This window comes from Oncorhynchus keta, chromosome 35, assembly GCF_023373465.1.
Source record: "Oncorhynchus keta strain PuntledgeMale-10-30-2019 chromosome 35, Oket_V2, whole genome shotgun sequence".
Lineage (NCBI taxonomy): Eukaryota > Metazoa > Chordata > Actinopteri > Salmoniformes > Salmonidae > Oncorhynchus > Oncorhynchus keta.
This window is the reverse complement of record NC_068455.1, coordinates 45,450,789-45,472,190: the sequence shown is the minus strand read 5'-3', so window position 1 is coordinate 45,472,190 and position 21,402 is coordinate 45,450,789. Positions and strand designations below refer to the sequence as shown.

Sequence of the window (21,402 nt, the reverse complement as noted above, 5' to 3'; positions counted from 1 at the left end):
ACCCCTCGACAACATCCGGTGAAATGGCAGAGTGCCAAATTCAAATTAAGTTACTATAAATATTAAACTTTCATGAAATCACACATGCAATACATCAAATTAAAGCTACACTTGTTGTTAATCCAGCCAACATGCCAGATTTCAACAAGGCTTTACGGCGAAAGCAAACCATGCTATTATCTGAGGACAGCACCCCATCAAACAAACACATGACAATCATATTTATACCCGCCAGGCGCGACACAAAACTCAGAAATAACGATATAATTCATGCCTTACCTTTGAAGATCTTCTTCTGTTGGCACTCCAATATGTCCCATAAACATCACAAATGGTCTTTTTGTTCGATCAATTCTGTCGTTATAGCCCCAAAATGTCAATTTATTTGGCGCGGTTGATTCAGAAAAACACCTGTTCCAACATGACTACACATTATCTAATAAATTACCTGTATTCTTGGTCCAAACATTTCAAACAACTTTCCTAATCCAACTTTAGGTATTTTTAAATGTAAATAATCAATAAAAATTTAAGATGGGATACACTGCGTTCAATAGTGGATAAAAATGAAAGTGGAGCGAGCTTCAGGTCGCGTGCCCCAAATAAAACAGTACACTTGGCTATACACCCAGAACTGAAAGGTCTTCTTCATTTCTCAAGAGAAAAACACCAACCAATTTCTAAAGACTGTTGACATCTAGTGGAATTAGGAACTGCAAGCAAGTGCCTTAGAAATCTAGATAGAAAACCCATTGAAAACACAGTGAACTCAAAAAAATATTTTCCTGGATGATTTGTCCTCGGGGTGTCGCCTGCCACATAAGTTCTGTTATACTCACAGACATTATTTTAACAGTTTTAAAAACTTTAGAGTGTTTTCTATTTAAATCTAAGGTACCCTAAAATGTCATTGAAATATTATAGTTTAATCGGAAAGAAGTATGTTCAATAGGAAAGTAAAAATTAGCAGTTGCATGTCTACTTCGTCTCTCGCACAGACGTCTCTGACTCCCAGTACCAAAACTCAAAATTCTTCTTCTTTTGGGAAGGAACAAGCCTGAAACCTTGAACATAGACTGTTGACATCTAGTGTAAGCCATAGGAATTGCGATATGGGAGTTGGAATTGCATATGACACATGGCTTTCCATTGTAAGAGCATTGGCTCTCAAAAACAATATTTGTCCTATCATATCAATTGTGTTATTGTCTCATGCATTATTTTAACATTTCTACAAACTTCAAAGTGTTTTCTATCCAAGGGTACTGACTTTATGCATATACTGTGTAACAGGCAGTTTACTTTGGGCACGTCAGTCAGACAGAAAGTGGAGAAAAATAGACCCAGGCCTGAAAAATTAAGAAGTAAAGAAATCCCACAAATTAACTTTTAACAAAGCACACCCGTTAATTGAAATGCATTCCAGGTGACTACCTCATGAAGCTGGTTGAGAGAATGCCAAGTGTGCAAAGCTGTCATCAAGGCAAAGGGTGGCTACTTTGAATAATCGTTTTTGGTTACTATATACAGTCATGGCTAAAAGTTTTGAGAATGACAAATATTAGTTTCCACAAGGTTTGCTGCTTCAGTGTCTTTAGATATTTTTGTAAGATGTTACCATGGAATACTGAACTATAATTACAAGCATTTCATCAATGTCAAATGCTTTTATTGACAATTACATGAAGTTGATGTAAAGAGTCAATATTTGCAGTGTTGACCCTTCTTTTTCAAGACCTCTGCAATCCGCCCTTGCATGCTGTCAATTAACTTCTGGGCCACTGATGGCAGCCCATTCTTGCATAATCAATGCTTGTAGTTTGTTCGAATTTGTGGGTTTTTGTTTGTCCATTGCAGAATATCAGTCTGTCCCTGATGTTTTTCCTGGAGAAAAGTGGCTTCTTTGCTGCCCTTCTTGACACCAGGCCATCCTCCAAAAGTCTTCGCCTTACTATGCGTGCAGATGCACACCTGCCTGCTGCCATTCCTGAGCAAGCTCTGTAATGGTGGTGCCCCGATCCCGCAGCTGAATCAACTTTAGGAGATGATCCCGGCTCTTGCTGGACTTTTCTTCACAACAATTGAAGCGCTTTTTGTGCAAAGCAATGATGACGGCACGTGTTTCCTTGCAGGTACCCATGGTTGACAGAGAAAGAACAATGATTCCAAGCACCACCCTCCTTTTGAAGCTTCCAGTCTGTTATTCAAACTCAATCAACATGACAGAGTGATCTCCAGCCTTGTCCGCGTCAACACTCACACTTGTGTTAACGAGAGAATCACTGACATGATGTTAGCTGGTCCTTTTGTGGCAGGGCTGAAATGCAGTCAATATTTTGGGGGGGGATTCAGTTAATTTGCATGGCAAAGAGGGACTTTGCAATTATTTGCAATTCATCTGATCACTCTTCATAACATTCTGGAGTATATGCAAATTGCCATCATACAAACTGAGGCAGCAGACTTTGTGAAAATGTATATTTGTGTCCTTCTCAAAACTTTTGGCCACAACTGTATATATGTGTTATTTCATTGTTTTGATGTTTTCACTATTATTTTACAATAGTAAAAATAAATAAAAACCATTGAATGGGTAGGTGTGTAAAAACATTTGACTGGTACTGTGTATGCATGTAATTGTATTTCATTTTATGCTCATATTATTGTATTTTTATTTTATTTTTTTGCAATTTTTTGTAACCTTTATTTAACCAGGCAAGTCAGTTAAGATCAAATTCTTATTTTCAATGACGGCATAACCCCTGAAAATGTCATGTTGATAGGACATTCATTTCTTGAGATATTTTAATTTGTGTTTGTTAATCTGAGTCCTCCTGTGTCATTTTTGGAGAAGGCTTTGCAATTGACCTTTTGCAATTGACCTTTTGACCCCAAATTCCTTTTGCCTTTGTGTTGAAAGATGAGTTAGGGGACAGGATGTGTGTGCGTTTCTGTGTGCGTGGGAGAGAGAATGTGTGTGTGTGTGTAATGCTTCAGGTGTCGTAGGTGTGTGGAGTCAAACGCAGGAGACAGTGAGTGCAAAGCTGTGCGTCTTTAATAGCACCAACGCACCACAGGGTGCTCACAATAGTAACGGCCCCAAACACAGGGAATGAGAATGTACAACGGAAAAGTCACGACCAGGCACTAACACGTACCTCTACAACAGAGCCGAAGGTTACACTGAAATAATCCAGCACAACAACCAGGCGGGCCGGCTGTCTAATAAAGACAAACTAATCATATATAAACAGGTGCTACCAATCAACATACAAGGAGGGAGAGGAAAGACAATCAGTGGCAGCTAATAGGCCGGTGACGACGACCGCCGAGCGCCACTCGTGACAGTGTGAGAGAGAGAGAGAGAGAGAGAAAGAGAGGAACGGAAAGAAAGAGAGAGAATCTACTTGTGCATTGTGTACTATACTGTTCCATTCCTCCCCACTTGAAGAAGAGAAGCCTTTTAACAATACTGTCTTTTCTGGGATAGTCGTCTAAAAGAGACAATTTAGCATGGCTTTTTTCCTAATAACAGTGAGTAGTCGGCTAATTAACTGGTCCCAATCAACCTTCAGCCTTATCAAGTTGTATTTAGTGTTTAGATGTGCTTCTATCTTTATCTCTTAGTCAAAATAGAATAGAGGGCTGCTCCTAAATAACACAGCAAGGAGGCCACAAGTGCCTGAGTCACGTAGACACACACACACACAGTTCCCTGCTGAATCTACAGTGCCTATCATAAGTATTCATCCCCTTTTGATTTCTTGACATTTATGTGTGATTAAAATGGTTTTGGGGAGGCAAACCTTTCGTGCTAACCGTCTGCATCGCAGTGGCCCATTTGTACTTTCTATCTCTTCCCGATTTTTTAAGTTTGTTTATACCTTCCGGAAACCTGCCTCACCCAATGTGTTACGGAATCGCTATTATTTTTAATTTTTAGAACACACTCAAGAACCTCCAGAAGCGAATCAGCTAACTAGCTACAAGCTACTTAGTCACTGGTAGTTTTTTTCTTTTTATTATTTTTTTTTTAACCTGGATAACACCCGCCAGTCCAGCCCCCCTGCCTCATCCACCGCTGCCCCTGGACTCTGATCACTTGGCTACATAGCTGATGCACGCTGGACTGTCCATTAATCACGGTACTCCATTCTGCTTGTTTGATTTATCTGTCGGCCCCGTTGCCTAATCAATGCCATTTTACCTGGGGGCGTTATGCTAGCTGATTAGCTGTTGTCTCACCCACTGTTTTAGCTAGCTTTCCCAATTCAACACCTGTGATTACTGTATGCCTCGCTGTATGTCTCTCTCAAGTGTCAATATGCCTTGTATACTGTTGCTCAGGTTAGTTATCATTGTTTTAGTTCACAGTGGAGCCCCTAGTCCCACTCCTCATACCGCTGATACCTCCTTTGTCCCACCTCCCACATATGCGGTGACCTCACCCATTACAACCAGCATGTCCAGAGATAAAACCTCTCTCATCATCACCCAGTGCCTGGGCTTACCTCCGCCATACCCGCACCCCACCATACCCATGTCTGTGCATTATGCCCTGAATATATTCTACCATGCCCAGAAACCTGCTCCTCTTATTCTCTGCCCCCAACGCTCTAGGCGACCAGTTTTGATAGCCTTTAGCCGCACCCTCATACTACTCCTTCTCTGTTCTGCGGGTGATATCTAGGTAAACCCAGGCCCTGCATGTCCCCAGGCACCCTCATTTGTTGACTTCTGTGATCGAAAAAGCCTTGGTTTCATGCATGTCAACATCAGAAGCCTCCTCCCTAAGTTTGTTTTACTCACTGCTTTAGCACACTCTGCTAACCCTGATGTCCTTGCCGTGTCTGAATCCTGGCTCAGGAAGGCCACCAAAAATTCTGAGATTTCCATACCCAACTATAACATCTTCCGTCAAGATAGAACTGCCAAAGGGGGAGGAGTTGCAGTCTACTGCAGAGATAGCCTGCAAAGTAATGTCATACTTTCCAGGTTCATACCCAAACAGTTTGAACTACTAATTCTGAAAATTACTCTCTCCAGAAATAAGTCTCTCACTGTTGCCGCCTGCTATACCGACCCCCCTCAGCTCCCAGCTGTGCTCTGGACACCATTTGTGAATTGATTGCCCCCCATCTAGCTTCAGAGTTTGTTTTGTTAGGTGACCTAAACTGGGATATGCTTAACACCCCGGCAGTCCTACAATCTAAGCTAGATGCCCTCAATCTCACTCAAATCATCAAGGAACCCACCAGGTACAACCCTAACTCTGTAAGCAAGGGCACCCTCATAGACGTCATCCTGACCAACTGGCCCTCCAAATACACCTCCGCTGTCTTCAACCAGGATCTCAGCGACCACTGCCTCATTGCCTGTATCCGCTACGGTGCCGCAGTCAAACGACCACCCCTCATCACTGTCAAACGTTCCCTAAAACACTTCTGTGAGCAGGCCTTTCTAATCGACCTGGCCCGGGTATCCTGGAAGGACATTGACCTCATCCCGTCAGTTGAGGATGCCTGGTCATTCTTTAAGAGTAACTTCCTCACCATTTTAGATAAGCATGCTCCATTCAAAAAATGCAGAACTAAGAACAGATACAACCCTTGGTTCACTCCAGACCTGACTGCCCTCGACCAGCACAAAAACATCCTGTGGCGGACTGCAATAGCATCGAACAGTCTCCGCGATATGCAACTGTTCAGGGAAGTCAGGAACCAATACACGCAGTCAGTCAGGAAAGCTAAGGCCAGCTTCTTCAGGCAGAAGTTTGCATCCTGTAGCTCCAACTCCAAAAAGTTCTGGGACACTGTGAAGTACATGGAGAACAAGAGCCCCTCCTCCCAGCTGCCCACTGCACTGAGGCTAGGGAACACGGTCACCACCGACAAATCCATGATTATCGAAAACTTCAACAAGCATTTCTCAACGGCTGGCCATGCCTTCCACCTGGCCACTCCTACCTCGGCCAACAGCTCCGGCCCCCCCGCAGCTCCTCGCCCAAGCCTCTCCAGGTTCTCCTTTACCCAAATCCAGATAACAGATGTTCTGAAAGAGCTGCAAAACCTGGACCCGTATAAATCAGCTGGGCTTGACAATCTGGATCCTCTATTTCTGAAACTATCCTCCGCCATTGTCGCAACCCATATTACCAGCCTGTTCAACCTCTCTTTCATATCGTCTGAGATCCCCAAGGATTGGAAAGCTGCTGCAGTCATCCCCCTCTTCAAAGGGGGAGACACCCTGGACCCAAATTGTTACAGACCTATATCCATTCTGCCCTGCCTATCTAAGGTCTTTGAACACCAAGTCAACAAACAGGTCACTGACCATCTCGAATCCCACCGTACCTTCTCCGCTATGCAATCTGATTTCCGAGCCGGTCACGGGGTGCACCTCAGCCACACTCAAGGTACTAAACGACATCATAACCGCCATCGATAAAAGACAGTACTGTGCAGCCGTCTTCATCGACCTTGCCAAGGCTTTCGACTCTGTCAATCACCAGATTCTTATCGGCAGACTCAGTAGCCTCGGTTTTTCGGATGACTGCCTTGCCTGGTTCACCAATTACTTTGCAGACAGAGTTCAGTTTGTCAAATCGGAGGGCATGCTGTCCGGTCCTCTGGCAGTCTCTATGGGGGTGCCACAGGGTTCAATTCTCGGGCCGACTCTTTTCTCTGTATATATCAATGATGTTGGTCTTGCTGCCGGCGATTCCCTGATCCACCTCTACGCAGACGACACGATTCTATATACTTTCGGCCCGTCATTGGACACTGTGCTATCTAACCTCCAAACGAGCTTCAATGCCATACAACACTCCTTCCGTGGCCTCCAACTGCTCTTAAACGCTAGTAAAACCAAATGCATGCTTTTCAACCGATCGCTGCCTGCACCCGCATGCCCGACTAGCATCACCACACTGGATGGTTCCGACCTTGAATATGTGGACACCTATAAGTACCTAGGTGTCTGGCTAGACTGCAAACTCTCCTTCCAGACCCATATCAAACATCTCCAATCGAAAATCAAATCAAGAGTCGGCTTTCTATTCCGCAACAAAGCCTCCTTCACTCACGCTGCCAAGCTTACCCTAGTAAAACTGACTATCCTACCGATCCTCGACTTCGGCGATGTCATCTACAAAATCGCTTCCAACACTCTACTCAGCAAACTGGATGCAGTTTATCACAGTGCCATCCGTTTTGTCACTAAAGCACCTTATACTACCCACCACTGCGACTTGTATGCTCTAGTCGGCTGGCCCTCGCTACATATTCGTCGCCAGACCCACTGGCTCCAGGTCATCTACAAGGCCATGCTAGGTAAAGCTCCGCCTTATCTCAGTTCACTGGTCACGATGGCAACACCCATCCGTTGCACGCGCTCCAGCAGGTGTATCTCACTGATCATCCCTAAAGCCAACACCTCATTCGGCCGCCTTTCGTTCCAGTACTCTGCTGCCTGTGACTGGAACGAATTGCAAAAATCGCTGAAGTTGGAGACTTTTATCTCCCTCACCAACTTCAAACATCAGCTATCTGAGTAGCTAACCAATCGCTGCAGCTGTACATAATCTATTGGTAAATAGCCCACCCATTTTCACCTACCTCATCCCCACAGTTTTTATTTATTTACTTTTCTGCTCTTTTGCACACCAATATCTCCACCTGTACATGATCATCTGATCATTTATCACTCCAGTGTTAATCTGCAATATTGTAATTATTCCCCTACCTCCTCATGCCTTTTGCACACATTGTATATAGACTCCCCTTTTTTTCTACTGTGTTATTGACTTGTTAATTGTTTACTCCATGTGTAACTCTGTGTTGTCTGTTCACACTGCTATGCTTTATCTTGGCCAGGTCGCAGTTGCAAATGAGAACTTGTTCTCAACTAGCCTACCTGGTTAAATAAAGGTGAAATAAAAACAAAAAATAAATTTAAAAAAGTGTATATATTTTCCTGATTCATTTGTGGAGTGTCTCAGTGTGGTGTAAGGTACAGTAGGTGAAGGCTGTGTACATTACAGATGTCTAACCATTGTGAGGAAGGTCCCCACATAGTCTATAAAATATGATTGATGGAATTTAGTATAGTTTGGATGAACGTATTCTTGATATTGATGAAGTGCATCTGTGTGTCTGTGTGTGTGCCCAGACCTTGACAAACCAGTTCTGACGGTGCACCAGACCATCAGCGATGTGCGAGGGAGCTTCTACCAGGAGAAGAAGGTGTTCTTCCGCTGTACTGTCAACTCCAACCCCCCGGCCCGCTTCATCTGGAAACGAGGCACCATTCCCATAGAGCAGAGCAAGGATAAAGGAGTGGACATCTACGAACCGCTATACACACAGGTATGGTACGAGGACCACAAACACACATTTACACTCTTATGCTACTAGCATTGTACCCCATGCAACAGATCAAGGATAACAGACCCATAGAGCAAGGATAACAGACCCACAACCCATAGAATAGTATATGCGCAGACTCACTACATACCCACACACAAATTAACCGCAACAAAGGAAGGATAACTGAGTGGACATCTACACTCTAAAAAATGCTTGGTTAAAAACAACCTAATTTAAATGCTGGACTGAACACATGCTGGGTTATTTTGACCCAGACAGTTGGGTTGCGTTAATAACAGAGCATGTTGGGTTGTTTGGATCACCCAAACATGGGTTAATTTTATCCAGGTCATCCGTGATACAATGTCGGGAGATGATGTGGAAACTGGCCACTAGGGGTAACAGTGAGCATTGTTACCTTCAAGTAGGTTTCAGTTTTGCTAGGGCAGAGTTTCCCAAACTCGGCCCTCGGGACCCCAAGGCATTCACGTTTATTTGTTTGCCCTAACACTACACAGCTGATTCAAATGATGAAAGCTGGATGATTAGTTGATTATTTTAATCTGCTGTGTATCGCTGGAGAAAAACCAAAACGTGCACCCCGTGCACCCCTTGTGGTCCCGAGGACCAAATTTGGGAAAACCTGCACTACAGTGTTGTGGACAAGAATAGGGGATGGGTGTAAGCATCTGCCTCTGCCTCCAATGTTTGCACATTCAAATCCAGCGATAGGAAGTTGTTTTTTATATTTTTGTTTTAATTCTATCACAAATCTTAATCCATATGGATATTCATAGGCCCTTGGGGAACTCATACAATTCTGTAAGCCTAATTAACGCTTCAAAAGTGTAGTTGTTTAACCTTAACATGTGATAACAATACAACGGAACAGATGAACTGGAATGACATTTACTCTCACGAGTGGACAAAAGCCATGCCCCTGAAAGCCATGCCCCTACTAAGCCACGCCTCCATTCTTTTGAGCTGACCCGCTGGGTCATATCTGAAAAACCCAGCATCAATAACACAGCACCCAGCATCAATTACCCAGCAATTTTTTAAGTAATCAACCCAACTAAAAGGTGCTGCATGTTCAATCCGACGTCTACATTGGCCATGCAGCATATACAGTGCTACGGACTCTGTCAAAGTCAGAATCATACCTTTTGTGTTTCGCGGAGCAGAGCTGTTGTGAAGGAAGTTGTCAAGGAAGTGATTTTGTGTTTATACAAGACCTCCCGCCCATCAATCATGTCAATGTGGCGCTATATAGAGCTATGCTTAGCCATACGCATTGTTACAAAACTTGTGAGGCGCACAGCAAAACGGTACGGAGCTCAAATTGGCCTTTGGAGGCTCCACAATTGTGTCACACCCTCCATATGGAGCCTGACCACATTTTCGGATCAACCGTGAATTGGCTTTAAGTGATCCAATGCCTGAAACCCAGCAGTTGGGTCAACCAAGATTTTTAGAGTCAACTGCACCTCAGATTGCAGCCCAAATAAATGTTTGACAGAGTTCAAGTAACAGACACATCTCAACATCAAATGTTCAGAGAAGACTGTGTGAATTAGGCCTTCATGGTCGAATTGCTTAAAAAAACACTACTAAAGGACACCAAAAATAAGAAGAGACTTGTTTGGGCCAAGAAACACGAGCAATGGACATTAGACCAGTGGGAAACTGTTTTTTGGTCTGATGAGCCAAATGTGAGATTTTTGTTCCAACCAGTGTCTTTGTGAGATGCAGAGTAGGTGAACGGATGATCTCTCCATGTGTGGTTCCCACCGTGAAGCATGGAGGAGGAGGTGTGATGTGTGAGGGTGCTTTGCTGATGACACTGTCTGTGATTTATTTAGAATTCAAGGCACACTTAACCAGCATGGCTAGCACAACATTTTGCAGCGATACGACATCCCATCTGGTTAGTGCTCCAGGTTGGGTAAGGACTATTTGACGAAGAAGGATGGAGTGCTGCATCAGATGACCTGGCCTCCACAACACAGATGAGATGGTTTGGGATGAGTTGGACTGCAGAGTGAAGGGAAAGCAGCCAACAAGTGCTCATCGTATGTGGGAACTCCAACAAGACTGTTAGAAACGCAATCCAGGTGAATCTGGTTGAGAGAATACCAAGAGAATACAAAGCTGTCAAGGCAAAGGGTGGCCACTTTGAAGAATCTAAAATAAAATGTAATCTGTTTCAAACTTTCCTGGTTACTGCATGATTACATTTGTGTTATTTAAAAGTTTGATGTCTTCACTTTTATTCTTCAATGTAGAAAATTGGTGCTTACTTGCCAGCCTATTTGGCATATTGACGGCATGCTCAGTCACACAAACAAAATTTAACTTCCACCGACTGATTGGCAACTAATTTCCTTCTCTGCGACTTCTTACCTCATTTCCCTGTCACTCTCTCCCTCTCTTTCTCTTTATTTTGGCAGATGACACTGGCAGGAAACTAATCAGGACAGCTAATCAGCTAATCAGCTAATCTGGAACATTTGTGGACTATGTACAGTTGAAGTCGGAAGTTTACATACACTTAGGTTGAAGTTATTAAAACTCGTTTTTCAACCACTGCACACATTTCTTGTTAACAAACTATAGTTTTGGCAAGTCGGTTAGGACATCTACATTGTGCATGACACAAGTCATTTTTCCAACAATTGTTTACACACCGATTATTTCACTTAATTCACTGTATCACAATTCCAGTGGGTCAGAAGTTTACATATACTAAGTTGACTGTGCCTTTAAACAACTTGAAGAATTCCAGAAAATGATGTCATGGCTTCAGAAGCTTCTGATAGGCTAATTGACAGCATTTGAGTCAATTGGAGGTGAACCTGTGGATGTATTTCAAGGCCTACCATCAAACTCAGTGCCTCTTTGCTTGACATCATGGGAAAATCAAAAGAAATCAGCCAAGACCTCAGAAAAAATATGGTAGACCTCCACAAGGCCGGTTCATCCTTGGGAGGAATTGCCAAACACCTAAAGGTACCACACTCATCTGTACAAACAATTGTACGCAATTATAAACACCATGGGACCACGCAGCCTTCATACCGCTCAGGAAGGAGACGCATTCTGTCTCCTAGAGATGAATGCACTTTGGTGCTAAGAGTGCAAATCAATCCCAGAACAACAGCAAAGGACCTTGTGAAGATGCTGGAGGAAACAGGTACAAAAGTATATCCACAGTGAAACGAGTCCTATAGAGACATAACCTGAAAGGCTGCTCAGCAAGGAAGAAGGCACTGCTCCAAAACCGCCATAAGAAAGCCAGACTACGGTTTGCAACTGCACACGGGGGACAAATATCTTACTTTTTGGAGAAAAGTCCCCTGGTCTGATGAAACTGTTTGGCCATAATGACCATCGTTATGTTTGGAGGAAAAGGGGGAGGCTTGAAGCCGAAGAACACCATCCCAATCGTGAAGCATTGTGGTGGCAGCATCATGTTGTGGGGGTTGGCAGCATCATGTTGTGGCGGGTGCTTTGCTGCAGAAGGGTCTGTGCACTTCACAAAATAGATGGCCTCATGAAGGAGGAATATGTGGATATATTGAAGCAACATCTCAAGACATCAGTCAGGAAGTTAAAGCTTCGTCGCAAATTGGTCTTCCAAATGGACAATGACCCCAAGCATACTTCCAAAGTTGTGGCAAAATAGCTTAAGGACAACAAAGTCAAAATATTGGAGTGGCCATCACAAAGCCATGACCTCAACCCTATAGAAAATGTGTGCGTGAACTAAAAAAGCCTGTGCGAGCAAGGCCTACAAACCTGATTCAGTTACACCAGCTCTGTCAAGAGGAACGGGCCAAAACTCACCCAACTTATTGTGGGAAGCTTGTGGAAGGCTACCCAAAATGTTTGACCCAAGTTAAACAATTTAAAGGCAAATCTACTAAATACTAATTGAGTGTCTGTAATCTTCTGACCAACTGGGAATGTGGTGAAAGAAATAAAAGCTCAAATAAATAATTCTCTCTACTATTATTCTGACATTTCACATTCTTAAAATAAAGTGGTGATCCTAACTGACCTAAAACAGGGAATTCTTACTAGGATTAAATGTCAGCAATTGTGAAAAACTGAGTTTAAATGTATTTGGCTAAGGTGTATGTAAACTTTCGACTTCAACTGTATGTGTGTGTGTGTCAGAATGAGGTGCGGATCTGAGTGAGAGTGATGTGTGTCTTGTATTTATCCATTGTGTGTGTGTGTGTGTGTGTGTGTGTGTGTGTGTGTGTGTGTGTGTGTGTGTGTGTGTGTGTGTGTGTGTGTGTGTGTGTGTGTGTGTGTGTGTGTGTGTGTGTGTGTGTGTGTGTGTGTGTGAGAATGCAGTGTGGATCTGAGTGATGTGTGTCAGTGAGCAAGAATGTTATTGTGTGCGTGTGCATTCTCCTGCCGTTGCGCATGAGTCCTTACAAGCGACTACAGTATGTCTGTATCTGCGCTGGGAATAAGCGGAGTTCATGTACAGAGTTATGACTTTAATGGCGTTTCCAGAATCCCTGCTTCCTGTCTGCACCTCTGAGTACGGGGCACATCTGTGATGTCCTGTGTGTGTGTGTCCTTTGTTTTAGAGTTTCGCTGGAAGGATCTGAGAGAAGGGGGAGACATGTGACATAAACAAAGCCAGGATCATCAGCTTTTCCGAGCCTCTGAAAATGTGACGCTGAACCCAAATGTCCACTTCTCTGCCCCCTACCTCTGTGATCAGGGAAAAGAGGAGGATGGAAAGGGGAACGGTGTGTCTGAACCTAAGCCTGACTGTCAATGACCTCATTCTCTCTCCCTTTGAACTTTCTCACCATTTTTCTCTCTCTCTCCCCTCTACACAAACCCTTATTGATACAGTACACAATGCTCCTATACCGTTTTCAACCACAACACACACATAAGCACTCATCTTCTGCAGCAGAACCCCTATCTTTCAAACCACAGGTCCCTTTGAACCCCAGCATCCGTCACCAAACAGCAACATAAAAGCAGTCTAGTTAGTGCCTCCAATCCATTCTGACAGCACTTCTATGAGCAAAACCAACACCAGGGCACATGCTAGAACAGCTACCCCAGCAGCGGTCCCCGCTGGGCATGAATCAAAGGAAACCTCCTTTTATCTGGGGCTCTGGGGGAGCCCTGGCTAAGGAAAAAAGAGGGCTGTCTGGGTGCAGAGTGACCACACAGCTCGGCGTGAAGTGGGCAATGCCGAAACGCCAAGGGGCTGCAAATAGAATGGGAGCGGGAGGGGAGAAGGGTAGAGAGGGTAGAAGAGGCCATGTTTGCCTGGATCATGCTCAGTAGGTCACAATGTAAACAGTTTTGCAACATAAACAATGAAAATGGTTTATATGCCTCTTGCATTGTGTGTTTTGTGCCTCCTCAACACAACTGACTATACAGTAAGTGCAAACCAAGGCTGTTGAGTCTGAATACAGCTGCACAGTAATGTCTCTTATCGATGGCGGTTATGATATCGTTTAGGACCTTGAGCGTGGCTGAGGTGCACCCATGACCAGCTCTGAAACCAGATTGCATAGCGGAGAAGTTACAGTGGGATTCGAAATGGTCGGTAATCTGTTTGTTAACTTGGCTTTCAAAGACCTTACAAAAGCAGGGTAGAATAGATATAGGTCTGTAGCAGTTTGGGTCTATAGTGTCTCCCCCTTTGAAGAGGGGGATGACCGCGGCAGCTTTCCAATCTTTGGGGATCTCGGACGATATGAAAGAGAGGTTGAACGGGCTAGTAATAGGGGTTGCAACAATTTCGGCAGATCATTTTTGAAAGAGAGGGTCCAGATTGTTTAGCCCGGCTGATTTGTAGAGGTCCAGAATTTGCAGCTCTTTTAAAACATCAGCTATCTGGATTTGGGTGAAGGAGAAATGGGGGAGTCGTGGGCGAGTTGCTGTGGGGGGTGCAGGGCTGTTGACCGGGGTAGGGATATCATAACTGCCATCGATAAGAGACAATACTGTACAGCCATATTCATTGACCTAGCCAAGGCTTTCGACTCTGTCAATCACCACATTCTTATCGGCAGACTCAACAGCCTTGCGTTCTCTAACCACTGCCTCGCCTGGTTCACCAACTACTTCTCTGATAGGGTTCAGTGTGTCAAATCAGAGGGCCTGTTGTCCGGACCTCTGGCCATCTCTATGGGGGTGCCACAGGGTTCAATTCTCGGGCCGACTCTCTTCTCTGTATCCATCAATGATGACGCTCTTGCTGCTGGTGATTCTTTGATCCACCTCTACGCAGACGACATCATTCTGTATACCTCTGGCCCTTTGTTGGACACTGTGTTAACTAACCTCCAGATGAGCTTCAATGCCATACAACTCTCCTTCTGTGGCCTCCAACTGCTCTTAAATGCAAGTAAAACTAAATGCATGCTCTTCAACCGATTGCTGCCCGCACCTGCCCGCCCGTCCAGCATCACTACTCTGGGCGGTTCTGACCTAGAATATGTAAGACAACTACAAATTCCTAGGTGTCTCCTTCCAGACCCACATTAAGCATCTCTAATCCAATATTAAATCTATAATCATTCCTATATCGCAACAAAGCATCCTTCACTCATACTGCCAAACATACCCTCGTAAAACTGATCCTATCGATCCTCAACTTCGGCGATGTCATTTACAAAAACACTCTATTCAACAAATTGGATGCAATCTATCACAGTGCATCTGTTTTGTCACCAAAGCCCCATATACTACCCACTACTGCGACCTGTATGCTCTCGTTGGCTGGCCCTCGCTTCATACTCGTCGCCTAACCCACTGGCTCCAGGTCATCTACAAGTCTTTGTAAAACCCCGCCTTATCTCATTTCACTGGTCACCATAGCAGCACCCACCCTTAGCACGTGCTAATGCAGGTATATTTCACTGGTCACCCCCAAAGCGAACTCTTCCTTTGGCCATCTTTCCTTCCAGTTCTCTGCTGCCAATGACTGGAACGAACTGCAAAAAAAAAAACTGCTCACAGATCATTGCACCTGTACATAGCCCATCTGTAAATAGCCCATCCAATTCCCTCATCCCCACACTGTATTTATTTATTTTGCTCCTTTTCACCCCAGTATCTCTACTTGCACATTCATCTTCTGCACTTCTATCACTCCAGTGTTTAATTCTTATATCATAATTTCCTTCGCCACTATTGCCTATTTTATTGCCTTACCTTCCTTATCCTACCTCATTTGCACACACTGTGTATATACTTATTTTTTAAATCTACTGTATTATTGACTGTATGTTTGTTTATTCCATGTGTAACTCTGTGTTGTTGTATGTGTTGAACTGCTTTGCTTTATCTTGGTCATGTCAGAGTTGTAAATGAGAACTTGGTGGTCCTTCTGTAGCTCAGTTGGTAGAGCATGGCGCTTGTAACGCCAGGGTAGTGGGTTCGATTCCCGGGACCACCCATACGTAGAATGTATGCACACATGACTGTAAGTCGCTTTGGATAAAAGCGTCTGCTAAATGGCATATATATATATAGAACTTCTTCTCAACTAATCTACCTGGTTAAATAAAGGTTAAATAAAATAAAATAATTAAATGTATATACTGTATATTTTTTATACATCTCCCTTTTGGCGTGTCTATTGTGATGTGGTTCACATCAGCACTGACAGATGTGTTTACTTGACAAATGCGTCTTGAGTTTTAATCATTCCTTCTCCCCCTTTTGTTCCATGCTGGCTGAAGGCCTAGCTAGCCAGGAACTAACAAACACCAGACATGGATGAAAAGGGAAACATATGTATCTTTGCCATAGATGAATAGTGTAAACTTTTAATCATATTTGCTGACACCCTCCAGTCAAATACCTATATACAGTATATGTTCCACTATCCCTAACACACCCCACCACCCCTTAAAACTTTGGCCCCTTACAGTACTTATTTAAATAAAGTTGAATTAAATAGAAACATAGAAAAACAACGACTGCGTGGCTTTGCACGACACCAACTCCATCATCAAGTTTGCTGATGACACCAGGTTTATAGGCCTAATAACCAATAATGACGAGTTAGCCTATAGGGAAAAGGTAAGTGAACTGGCATCTCCCTTAATGTCAGCAAAACGAAGGAGTTGATCGTTGACTCCAGAAAGCAGAGGAGTAAACATGTCTTGATCCACATCAATGGTACTGCAGTAGAGAGAGTCAGCATCCACATCCCTGAGGACTTGAAATGGATCAACAACACACCACTCTTGTCAAGAGGGCGCAATAGCGTCTCTACTTCCTAAGGCGGCTAAAGAAAAAAAAAAATTCTGTCCTGACCGGTTACATCATGGCCTGGTACTGGAATTGCTCCATCCACAACCGCAAGGATCTCCAGAGGGTGGTGAAGAAGGCCCAGAACATCTCTGGGACTGTGCTCCCACTCATCCAGAAGATCTACTCGAAACAGTGCCTGAAGAAGGACCGGATCATCAAGGACCCCACACACACCAGCCACGAGCTGTTTTTCTTCCTTACCCTCGGGCAGACGGTATCGGAACATGAGATCTGATACCTTCTATCTATAAGAGTGAATTGGACTGACCACATGCACTGACTCTCCACACTGACCCACACAGATATACACTCATCTACACATACACATACACATACACATACACATATAGATGCATGCTACACACACATCACAACTGCTGCCACCACATTATTATTATTATTGTTAAATACTGCACAATTTAAATACTTGCACCCCAATCACCGCTTTCCCAAAACGCGCGTAAATACTGGACTATAAATTGAGCCATTTACTTTTTGTTCGTATTCTTATCGTTTGTTATTTATTATTGTTGTTGCATTGTTGAGAATGAACCTGCAAGTAAGCAGTTTGTTGGACGGTGTCTACCCTATGTATCCAGTACATACTACTAATAAAACATTAAACTAAAAGATACAAAGGACGTACAGTACCTTCCAGGGTACCACTACAGTGACAAGCATTTGTACCCCTTTAAGAACAAATCTAAACCTTTTTTTTCTGAGAGTGTGTGTGCTATGTCTGAGAGAGATTATATTTATTTTGTAGATTTGCATGTGTAGGAGCGCGCGTGTGTGTGTGTGTGTGAGAGTGTATACACTGTGTTCAAATGACAGTACATTAATGAATGTACCAACATGTGTATAAGGGTATTTTTGGTGTGTGTAAGAGATTGTGTAACTGTACTGTGTTTGTGCACATATGCATGTGTGTTTGTGAAGAATACTCACATGCGGTCAGTCTGTTACTGTTATATCTGTGTAACCAGTCAATGTTTTATGTCACACAGGGGGAGACCGAGGTTCTGAAGCTGAAGAACCTGAGGCTGAAGGACTTTGCCAACTACACGTGCCAGGTGTCCGTTCGCAACGTGTGTGAAATCCCTGACAGCTCTGTCACCTTTCTCCTCACCATCGGCACCAGTAAGTGACACATTTTCCTTGCTACCACTTTTCTACACCCCTCTTTCATTTTTTGGTGTGTGTATTTAATGAAGAGACAAGCCGGTGTAGAAGGTGTGAAGTGAAGGCCTGAAGGTGTGAAGTGAAGACAAAAGCAGTTGAGTTCATCTGACTCTGGGGAAGTAGATAAAGGGCTTCATTGCCAAAATCCCAAACTATTTCTTTAACCACTAGACCACCCCACGCCACACCTCTCTCTACTTGAATCTCCCCTTTTCTCTGTGTGAATCCATCCCTCACTTGGTCATCCCTTGTCTCACTATGTCTCACTCCACCTCACTCCCCCTCCCATCTTTCATACACAGACACTCCATCTCGTCCTCCCTCATTCCCACTTTCCTCCTCCTCCTCCATCTCTCACTCCCCCTCTCCATTTCCCTCCTTTCAGCCTCGCACTTCATCTCTCCCCCTTCCTCTTAAATCACTCCATCTCCTCTTTCCTTCTGTCTGTAGCATTCCCTCACTCTCTCTCTTTTTATTTTTTCTCCCTCCATTGACGTACATCTCTCACTCCCTTGCTCCTCTCCTCCATGTGTTACACTGTCTATCTGTCTTGTTATTCCCTCGCTGTGTGACACATCTCAGGCCTTCACTTCAAATTGACCTGTCAGAGGACTCTGTTATCTCCCTTCATTCAGACCCGTCTCCACGGCAATGCCATGTTACCACCAGCAACGCTGTTGCTGCCGACAACGCTGCCAGTTCCACTGCAGCCTGCCTCCGAAGGCCAATAGCTCAACAAACGAAAGCCAGAATCCTATCTGAGCCCAATCTTCTTTTTTATTCCCTTTCTCAGATTCTCGCCTCATTTTAAATGTCATCCAGCAACCCGCTTCCCTTTCAAAGATATTGGCTGTTTTAATGCTGCGCATATTTTTGGTAACACTTTATTTGGATGGTCCATCTGTAGATGCTCTACACACTATCTACAGACAATCAGTAACATGTCAACTGCATGTCTGCTGACTTTCAACAAGAAAGTGTCTGTATACTGTGGTGGTGCTACTGAAAGGCTAAAGACATGCTGTGGAAATGCTGCGGACAGTCTACAAATAGTGTATTGTATATCTGTAGATGGAAAGTATTCCAACCCCTTGACTTTTTGCCACATTTTGTTACAATACACCTTATTCTGACATGGATGAAAAGGTTTTCCCCCCTTATCAATCCACACACAATAATGTAAGTATTCAGACCCTTTTCCATGAGACTCAAAATTGAGCTCGGGTTTTTATTTTATTAACTCTTATTTAACTAGGCAAGTCAGTTAAAGAACACATTCTTATTTACAGTGACGGCCCACCAAAAGACAAAAGCCTCCTGCGGGGACTGGGATTAAAAATACAAAAATAAAATATAAATATAAGACAAAACACACATCACTACAAGAGAGAGAACACAACACTACATAAAGAGAGACCTAAGACAAAAACATAGCTAGGCATTAACACATGACAACACAGCATGGTAGCAACACAACATGACAACCACACAACATGGTAGCAACAACATGGTAGCAGCACAAAACATGGTACAAACATTAATTGGGCACAGACAAGAGCACAAAGGGCAAGAAGGTAGAGACAACAATATATAACGCAAAGCAGCCACAACAAGTGCATCCTGTTTCCATTGAATATCCATTAGATGTTTCTACAACTTGATTGGAGTCCACCTGTGGTAAATTAAATGGATTGGACATGATTTGGAAAGAAACGTACCTGTCTATAAAAGGTCCCACAGTTGAGAGTGCATGTCAGAGCAAAAACCAAGCCATGAGGTCAAAGGAATTGTCCGACCAACTACGAGACAAGATTGAATCGAGGCACAGATCTGGGGAAGTTTAGCAAAAAAGATGCTGTGTCATTGAAGGTCCCCAAGAACACACTGGCCTCCATCATTCTTAAATGGAAGAAGTTTGGAACCACTCTTCCTAGAGCTGGCCTACCGGCCAAACTGAGCAACTGGGAGCCTTGGTTGGGGAGGTGACCAAGAACCCGATGGTCACTCTGTCGGAGCTCCAGAGTTCCTCTGTGGAGTTGGTAGAACCTTCCAGAAGGACAACTATCTCTGCAGCACTCCACCAATCAGGTGTTTTGGTAGATTGGCCAGAAAGAAGCGACTCCTCAGTAAAAGACAGTTGACAGCCCGCTTGGATTTTGCCAAAATGCACCTAAAGGACTCTCAGACCATGATAAACACGATTCTCTGGTCTGATGAAACCAAGATTTATCCAAAAAAAAAATATATATACAGTTGAAGTTGGAAGTTTACATACAACTTAGCCAAATACGTTGAAACTCGTTTTTTCACAATTCCTGACATTTAATCCTTGTAAAAATTCCCCGTCTTAGGTCAGTTAGGATCACCACTTTATTTTAAGAATGTGAAATGTCAGGATAATAGTGGAGAGAATGATTTATTTCAGCTTTTATTTTTTTCATCACATTCCCAGTGAGTTTACATACACTCAATTAGTATTTGGTAGCATTGCCTTTAAATTGTTTATCTTGGGTCAAACGTTTTGGGTAGCCTTCCACAAGCTTCCCACAATAAGTTGGGTTAATTTTGACCCATTCCTCCTGACAGAGCTGATGCAACTGAGTCTGGTTTGTAAGGCCTTCGTCATTGCACACGCTTTTCAGTTCTGCCCACAAACGTTCAATAGGATTGAATAGGGCCAGGGCTTTCTGAAGCCCACTTCAATACCTTGACGTTGTTGTCCTTAAGTCATTTTGCCGCAACTTTGGAAGTATGCTTGGGGTCATTGTCCATTTGGAAGACCCATTTGCGACCAAGCTTTAACTTCCTGACTGATGTCTTGAGATGTTGTGTCAATATATCCACATAATGTTCCTTTCCTCATGATGCCATCTATTTTGTGAAGTGCACCAGTCCCTCCTGCAGCAAAGTACCTCCAAAACATGATGCTGCCACCCCCGTAATTCCAATCTCAACCGTGATGGTGTTCTTCAGCTTGCAAGCCTCCCTCTTTTTCCTTCCCCAGCACCTCTGTGCAATCAGACCATTTGATTATTATTGTGCCACCAAGGTTACTGCAGCCAGTGTTGCCAGCACAGCCACTACCTGGGTGCGTTACTTCACCGGAAATCCCACTGGCTATGTACGAGGTCGTCGAGGTTCTCATTAGCAGCCTTGAGAAACTCCTTGCATATTATGCTTTCCCATCTGGGGGTTTTGGCTTTGTTGGACAAACCCTGCCAGGCAGACTCAGACTCTCACTTGTCATCACACTTTTCCAAGTGCACAGGTACCCCATCTTCCAACACACCCACACTCCCCCCACATATACACCCGCACATACCCACATACCGTGCCTTCTATGTCCTCTATTTGCTATTTTTATCTCTACCATGTTGATTCCTGCTTAATTTGTGGCTTTTGAAGATGTATTATTTCATGAATTGTCCTTTCTTCTAATGCTTTATTTTATCTATTGATATATACTATAAATAGAATATTGAATACGAATTATTTTACAACAGTCCCTAACTTGAATAGTATAGTGTATTTCTTCATCAGT

General features: G+C 43.6%; 1 protein-coding gene across 1 annotated transcript in view; it reads left to right on the top strand.

Moving 5' to 3' along the window:
* The window catches only part of LOC118369131 (MAM domain-containing glycosylphosphatidylinositol anchor protein 1), a 377,353-nt gene that overhangs the window by 160,747 nt on the left and 195,204 nt on the right, over positions 1–21,402 (top strand). Inside the window, exons 5-6 of the mRNA XM_052497083.1 lie at positions 8,170–8,366; positions 17,687–17,819. Of these exons, the coding sequence (XP_052353043.1) occupies positions 8,170–8,366; positions 17,687–17,819 (330 nt within the window). The remainder of the gene's footprint in view (positions 1–8,169; positions 8,367–17,686; positions 17,820–21,402) is intronic.